Source organism: Salvelinus sp. IW2-2015, linkage group LG27 (genome assembly GCF_002910315.2).
Source record: "Salvelinus sp. IW2-2015 linkage group LG27, ASM291031v2, whole genome shotgun sequence".
Lineage (NCBI taxonomy): Eukaryota > Metazoa > Chordata > Actinopteri > Salmoniformes > Salmonidae > Salvelinus > Salvelinus sp. IW2-2015.
The window spans coordinates 35,681,294-35,690,069 of record NC_036867.1 but is presented as its reverse complement, the minus strand read 5'-3'; the positions used below and the strand labels follow the sequence as shown (position 1 = coordinate 35,690,069).

General features: G+C 41.7%; 1 protein-coding gene across 1 annotated transcript; it reads left to right on the top strand.

The window, feature by feature from the left end:
• Positions 1-4,762: 4,762 nt before the first annotated feature.
• On the top strand, positions 4,763-6,452 carry LOC111953741 (complement C1q-like protein 2). The gene is made up of 2 exons (XM_023973204.2): positions 4,763-5,430; positions 5,899-6,452. Exons 1-2 carry the CDS (start codon positions 4,843-4,845, stop codon positions 6,076-6,078), a joined length of 768 nt encoding a protein of 255 aa, XP_023828972.1. The 5' UTR covers positions 4,763-4,842; the 3' UTR covers positions 6,079-6,452.
• The last annotated feature ends 2,324 nt before the right edge of the window (positions 6,453-8,776 follow it).

Here is an 8,776-nt window from a genome sequence, read left to right as displayed (position 1 = left end):
ACCAGTGGAGCCCATCGTGGTTGAGCTGCCCATCTCTCCACCAGTGAAACCTATAATGGTGGACCTGTCCATCTCTCCACCAGTGAAGACCATAAGGTTAGCTGCCAATCTCTCCACCAGTGAAGCCCATAATGGTTGAGCTGCCCACCTCTCAACCAGTGAAGCCCCTCGTGGTTGAACGGCCTACCTCTCCACCAGTGAAGCCCTCATGGTTGAACGGCCTACCTCTCCACCGTGAAGCCCGTCATGGTTGAACGGCCTACCTCTCCACCAGTTAAGCTCAACGTGGTCGAGCATCCCATCTCTCCACCAGTGAAGCCCAACATTGTTGAGTTGCTCATCATTCCTCCAGTGAAGCTCACCGTGTTGGAGCTGCCGATCTCATCACCAGTGAAGCCTGTTGTGGTTGAGCTGCCCAACTCTCCACCAGTGAAGCCCATCGAGGTTGAGCTTCCCATCTCTCCACCAGTGAAGCCCATTGTGGTTGAGCAGCCTATCGCTCCAGTGGAAGCTGAGTCGCTTCAGAGATTTGAGGTAGGCTACTCACTCCAAACTACCCCTTTCAATTTGTAAATCATGGTCCTATTAACTGCAATCAGCAATTCTCATGTTTATATGGAAAAGGAATAGGGGTATACCTAGTCAGTTGTACATCTGAATGCATTTCAACTGAAATATGTATTCCTCATTTAACCCAACCCCTCTGAATATGGGCTTTTTGTTTTGACTTTAGCTTATTTTATAAATATTTTCTTAACTCTTATTTTCTTAAGCTTCATTGTGAGTAAGCATTTCACTGTAAGGTCTAAATTTTGAATTCGGCGCAGTGTGACAAATGCAATTTGATTTGATTGTTAATGTCCTATCCCAGTTTGCTCCACCACCGCGGAAAAATAAGCCACTGAAGGGTCTGACACAGCGAGATAGAAAAAGAGAGAAACACATGGAAACTTCAGTTCCACAGGCCAGAACTACCAGTCTCCTCCCGCCCTATCGGATTATTTCCATATTACTACACCAAAGAGATGCCAATGGCCCAGGATTTCTTCTCTCCACCTCCAGTGAGCCTATTGTAGCTGAGCTGCCCAACTCTCCACCAGAGGAGCCCATCGTGGTTGAGCTGCCCGTCTTCTCCACCAGTGGAGCCCATCGTGGTTGAGCTGCCCGCTCTCCACCAGTGAAGCCCATCGTGGTTGGGCTACCATCTCTCCACCAGCAAGCCCATCGTGGTTGAGCTGCCCATCTCTCCACCAGTGACACCTATAATGGTTGAGCTGCACATCTCTCCACCAGTGAATCCCATAATGGTTGAGCTGCCCATTTCTCCACCAGTGAAGCCCATCGTGGTTGAGCTGCCCACCCTCCACCAGTGAGCCCATTGTGGTTGAGCTGACCACCTCTCCACCAGTGAAGCCCATTGTGGTTGAGCCACCGATCCTCCACCAGTGAAGCCCATTGTGGTTGAGCTGCCCATTCTCTCACCATGGAGCCCATCGTGGTGAGCTGCCCATCTCTCACCCAGTGAAACCTTATAATGATGACCTGTCCATCTCTCCACCAGTGAAGACCATATGTAAAGGCAGTGTAATCATAGTATACCAAATCCCAACATTAATGTATCTGGTGGACAGCGTAGCTGTGCAGATGTCATTGCTGTGTTAATGAACAAAGTACTTACTTTGCAAGAGGCCCATGGGATGCTGCGAGGACTCCAGGCTGCTCCTGTGGGCTCTGCCGAGGGAGATCAGAGGATGTAGGGAGGGGGAGATGGGCAGGAGCATCGACAATCTGAGAAGAACCATCCTCTRTTTCCCAGTTGGCCCMTTGACYAGGTTGATGCTGGTGGTTGTAATAGTCCTTYCCGTTCTCATACTTGTACGCATACTCATACTTGTACTCTTTGTTGTTTAGGGTCCACCTCTCTGTAAAARGAATGAGAGCAGAASCTTGATCCTCTCATTTCCATAAAGGAATGTTAATAAAATGATACAACCAAGTCCCAACTGAGGTGTGAAATACTTACCCCATTGGCCATGTTTTTCATTCCAGTGGAAATATCCATAATCGTCGCCCTTGTAAAACCCGTCCGCATCAGCCTTAACAATATAATCAACATGGAGAAAGTCAAATGAGAACAACTTTAAAGAGTAAAACCTGTTATCGAAGCAAAATAGCTGGAAGGTACAGATTAAATTGAATCCCTTTTAATGTTCTCAGAATGTATTGGGGGAAACATTATACCGAGAGACCTTTTAAAAATTAGAGTCCTTAATTTAAACAATAACAAACTGGAGATGGAGATGTTTTGGGAAAAAACAGAGGGATGGGCCTGGAGAAATGTAAGCACTCTCAAATTAAGATGAAGCTGGCCATCCATGATATCAAAATGAGTTTTAACCATGTTGGTTATACAGTGTTGTACAGTGTTGTTTTCATTACATTTACATTGTTTACACACATTGGATTAAAACAAGCTTATATTTGGGGTTCTGATGGGGTACGTATGACAATTGAATTAAGATCTTGAGGCATGTATAAGTTATATTCTATAAGAATCAAATGGGTGTATATCATTAATTAATAAATAACTAAGGGTTCTAACTTTAAGGAACCAACCAGCTAATGTTGGGAATATCATGAAAAACTCCTGATCCCAATATTCGGTTACTCACAACCAAACAGGGACCAAACTGGAACATTTCCAGGTCTAGGCCTATGTCCCTGGAATGTTCTGACCATAACATCATTCTACTGATATTTCATGGACCTAAAGGAAACGTTTTGAATGTTGCCAGAACTTTAGAGCCCTGAATGCTGATTGGCTGACAGCCGTGGTATATCAGACCAAATACGCAGGTATAACAAAACATGTATTTTTACTGCTCTAATTACATTGGTAACCAGTTTATAATATCAATAAGGCACCTCAGGGGTTTGTGGTATATGGCCAATATACCACGGCTAAGGGCTGTATCCAGGCACTCCATGTTGCATCATGTTAAGAGCAGCCTTTAGCCGTGGTATATTGGCAATATACCACACCCCCACAGGGCTTATTGCTTAAGTAACCCACTGGGCACAGACATCATTTCAACATCTAGTTTTGATTTAATTTAGGTTAAGGTGTCAACTAAGGTGAACTCAACAACAGCAAAAATCACTGGGTACTTGCTAACTCAGGTCTATGGTGATAGTGTGGAGGAACGCACACTACCGCCCTGGACCAGCGCTAATAGGCTACTTGCTACCGCCCTGCTCTAGAGTGAAGTGTTTGATTACTCACATTATATGGATCCATAGTTGCTGGATCCATGTTTAGTCAATCTTCAACACAGACGCACCGCACCATCCAACATCTCCGGTACAATTTCCGGTAAGGTCTCCAACATTCGGAACAACAGACCGTAATGTTTTCAGAAGGTGATCCAAGTAGTAGTCTCTAGAAACAAGTCGTTGCTACTAATAAACTAGCATTGATTGCTCGGGGTTATTTATAGGCTAGATAACGTCACAATACTAATCGTCAGATTGGAACTCATAGAGATTCTGTAACTCATTATGTAAATGTGGTAACACAACTTTGAGTCATAATGCAAGTAATCACACTGCACGCGACCACTATTGACATGGGACGGGTTGGTCATTTGAGTCAAATATTTGGCCTACTTCCTTGTGTTTGTTTAAAATTGAAAATCTAGTAGCCTAGGCCTTGCCAACAAGACAAAAAAGGGTTCAAGGGAACACACGCAGCAACATATTAAATTACCAGTCTGTTCTATTTAAGTATATGGGAACACCCATAGGGAACGTACATAGGAAATATTTAGTCTGTTTGCATTCGCAGTGTCTATTGGTAGCCGATAATGACAGACTCAATAACAAGGAATGACCGGGAATAAATTTGAGCTTTGCTGTTAGCTGATTGCTTAGCTGCTGAGACAGGGTGTGAGATGTTAAACCCCAGCTCTGAAACAGAAGGATTAACAGATTTGTTTCAGACATGAAACCGTCACTTTCTTAGAGATTGAAGACAGAATACAAGAATGTGTGAATGTATATGCAGGTTGACATGGATGGTGTGGGGTATGCCATTTGTTACAAAGGGGAGGCGACGAACTAATACTTCATAAAACAAATATTAGATAGGTCTACAGTAAAATGACTAAATTGTTAAGTTCCTTTAAAAGCGCATTGATACATAGGCTAAATGTTTAAATTCATGTTGGTTTTCAGCGTCCTAATGATTGGGAGTGGTGCTGAAAGGACAGCTCCTGCCCCATACGTGGAGCTTTCGTTTCGGCAAAAAAGAATGGCTATTCTGTTCTATTTAATTATATGGGGACATGTTCTGTACAACCACATGGTTTGCATGTTTCAAAATATAAATGGCGGGATCAAAGTGTTTAATGCTTTCTAATTCCATATCTTCCTTACTGTAATATTAGGATTTGTAATTCATACATAAAGATTGCCCGATTATTGTTTCGATCTTAATCCAAATTGCAAAAGGCTTTACTCCGCATGTGTTACGTCAGTGACCCCCGTAGGACTGGAATAGAATAGGAGCGCTCCAAATCCGTGCTGAGAACCAGCGAGCGCCCATCCATGCCAATATTCGTACCCTTCGTCTGTCTGCTCTGGCACGAATGCCTAAGGCTTATGGACAAAACAAAATAGAATAGTTGCCTTGAGGAAGAAAATATATTTGGTGTCAGTTTTTTTCCTTCTAATTACCCACGCAAACCTTCCACTATTACTCCTCCAAGCTCCACTGACTTTATATCGCTTGCTTCTCGGATAGTCCAGAGGAAGCGACTTGTGGCAGCTGTGGTTGGCATCGTCATGGTGTTGGCCCTTATCATAGTAATACCGCTGCTTGTGCAAAGTACCAAGACTTCGGCTCACTATGAGATGATGGGCACCTGTCGAATGATCTGTGATCCATACAGTTCGAAACCCGCCAGCGCCACGGCCATGGAGCTCATGCAGGACCTGAATGCCATCCCGCCGCCAATGGCGCAAGGCTCCAAAGGTGAATTAGGGCGACCTGGGAAAGCGGGACCAAGGGGTCCACCGGGAGAACCAGGACCCCCCGGCCCAAGAGGAYCACCTGGAGACAGGGGTGATTCCGGGAAAGCTGGTTACCCCGCGGTAACGTCAGGGACGGCAAAGACCGAAACGGAGACGGACGAGGTTAACACCGCACTCGGTGAAACAAAGGTTGCGTTCTATGTCGGGTTGAAGAACCCACACGAAGGATATGAGGTGCTAAAATTCGACGATGTTGTCACAAACTTGGGAAATCAATACGACCCAACCAATGGCAAGTTCACGTGCCAAGTGTCCGGAATGTATTTTTTCACATACCATGTGTTAATGCGAGGAGGCGACGGGACAAGCATGTGGGCAGACTTGTGCAAAAACGGACAGGTAAACATTATTTAATTCAATTAGCATATACGAAAATATTGTATTTTCATTCACGAATTTATTTGAAAACAATTCATGTCTATAAAATATTATAAATGCATGCAAAAACCCAAAGGGTATGGAGAAAAACGTATACTTTACGCACTAATTTTACGCACTCACTTTATATAATTTAGCTAGTGAACTTTTAGGCTTAATAGTAGAACATTTAGGTCCCTTCTCATTTGCTTAGCAATGGTAAACTCAGTTAAATCGGGTAGGCTATATATTAGATTACCAGAGTAAAGCACGTTTATCTGATTAAGCCTTTGTTCTCCCTTCTGTGATGTCCAAAGTGACATAATATAATCTATTCTACAAAGTGGTAGTGGAGGAATTTGTCTGACCATAAGAGACGAAATCAAATAACCAGCAAATATCAAGTTAATGAGGATTATACTTATTTTGTGTATCCCGTCCATTACACAGGTTCGGGCAAGTGCTATTGCACAGGACGCAGACCAAAACTACGATTACGCAGGTAACAGCGTGGTTCTACACCTGGACTCCGGAGATGAGATTTATGTCAAACTGGACGGTGGCAAAGCACACGGAGGCAACAACAACAAGTACAGCACCTTCTCTGGATTCATTTTGTATCCAGATTAAATAGCCTGACATGTTTTAGGCTACCCATGACTCTACCTCCGAATGAGGTCCAAACAGAACTTCATCTTTAATTTCACTCTCTCATTTCCTTTGAAGAGCAGGGTGCTTGTAATGGTCTTCTAACTACCAATAATATTTAGGATAAATAGGCTAAATAGCAGTTGAAGTCGTTTGATTGAATGTGGTAAAATGACTTTATGCAGTAGTTTGTTTTACTCAATAGGAACACCTTATGTGGAGAAATAGCTTATATGTAGTTAAGGTCAAATGCACAGAGATAGAATCATATAACCCATGTGTTCGGTACATTCAGAGTCCAGAGTTGTGTTTTATATTACATCACTAGGCCAATAATGCATTATATTTTGTCCTCATGTACCAATAAATATTATTTTACAGTATGTCTCATTGAATGTTTTTTCAAATATTACATTACAGAGCGAGTTACAGTAAGTAGGGACTGCATACATTTTCGTACTGGTGGAAAACCAACCCACAACCCTGGCGTTACAAGCACCACGCTCTACCAACTGAACAACACGGGACCACAGCATGGCTGAGTCTTATGGTGCAACGTTGCAGGTTAGAGTGACAACCTGCCATCTAATACTAGCACTAGTGAAGGTGCTCCTCACTTATACACTCTATCATCAGAGTCAAGACTGAAATGTGTGATTTTCCTTCACACATTTCATGTTTTCCTTATGGCTTCACTTCAAAAGAAGTGCACAGCCTTAGGGTTAGTTTATGTTGAGGATCCTTATTTGCTCAATCTCCACAAGGTTAGTGGCTATTTGACAAAGAAGGCAGTGGTGTAAAGTACTTAAGTAAAAATACTTTAAAGTACTGCTTAAGTAGTTTTTGGGAGTATCTGTACTTTACTTTACTATTTATATTTTGGGCAACTTTTACTTTTACTTCACTACATTCCTGAAGAAAATAAAGTACTTTTTTACTCTCTACATTTACCATGACATCCAAAAGTACTCGTTGCATTTTGAATGCTTAACAGGATAGGAAAATTGTCCAATTCACACACTTATCAAGAGAACATCCCTTGTCATCCCTACTGCCTCTGATCTGGCGGACTTACTAAACACAAATGTAAATGATGTCTGTGTTGGGGTGTGCCCCTGGCTATCCATACATTAGTAAAAACAAGAAAATGGTGCTGTCTACTTTGCTTAATATAAGTAATTTGAAATGATTTATACTTTTACTTTTGATACTTAAGTATATTTAGAACCAAATACTTTTAGACTTTTACTGAAGTAGTATTTTACTGGGTGACTTCCACTTTTACTTGAGTAACTTTAAGGTGTCTATACTTTTACTCAAGTATGACAACTGGGTACTTTTTCCACCACTGAAAGAAGGTGATAATAATCTGTCCATTCTACTACCTGAGGCTGCAGGTTTGTTTAGATTTAGTTTGTAGTTTAAGGTTGGGGTTAGAAATGTGGTTTAAGGTTGGGGTAAAGTTAAGGGTTATGGGCTCGCATAAATTGACTCACAGAGGCCCACATGAAAAAATACTACAGTTTACTATAGAATACAACAGTACTTACTATAGAACTATATAATAAACTGCAGTATACTGTAGAAAACAATATTACACACTGTAGTATCCCTCGATCATGTGTAATACTTACTATAAAATGTTGTAGTATACTGTAGAATACTATAGCAAATACTACAGCATTTTCGTCAAAAAAAACCCACTGTAGTAAATTCTACAGTAAAGACTACAGTAATGTCCGCAAAAACACTACAGTCCGCAACACACTTTTTAAAACTATAGTAAACACTACAGTATTTAATTAGCATTTACCCTGCACATTCCCCTCACCCATTTTGCAATTTGTGCCACCCATAAGTAAGAAACCTACATGCCAAGTATAGACAACATATTGTGTTCCCTACAGGTTATAGAAAAGAGCAGAAGCTCTGAACTATCTGTTCAGACACGAGTCCTACCTACCTACCTACCTACCTACCTACCTACCTACCTACCTACCTACCTACCAACCTAGTTGACTGTAAATAGTACAGTATACTACCGTATACTACAGTAAATATTACAGTAAATACTACAGTATTCACTGTAGTGTTTTTACAGACTTGAGTGAATACTACAGTAATGTCTGCAAAAACACTGCAGTGAATACTATAGTACTTAAACCATAACAACTGTAGTATATTTTTTATATGGGGGTATAGGGGCTTTTTTCACACATACATTCAAACATTACAAACCCATGAGTCACATATGCCTGTTTTTCTCTCGTCTGATGTTTTTTCTCTGTTTTAATGTGGCCTCCCTACTGGTCCAAGTGAGGGAGTTACAGTACAATACACATGATACAGTCTACACTGAGTGTACAAAACATTAGGAAGACCTGCTCTTTCCATGACATAGACTGACCAGGTGAATCCAGGTGAAAGCTATGATTCCCCTTATTGATGTCACTTGTTAAATTCACTTCAATCAGTGTAGATGAAGGGAAGGAGATGAAAGCCTTGAGACAATTCAGACATGGATTGCGTATGTGTGCCATTCAGAGGGTGAATGGGCAAGACAAATACCTAGGATAGGATAAATTAATCCTTCTAACCCCCCCCCCCCCCCCCTTAGAGTTAGATGCACTATTGTCTAAAGTGGTGGTAATGCATAAGGTGAATGCACCAACTGTAAGTC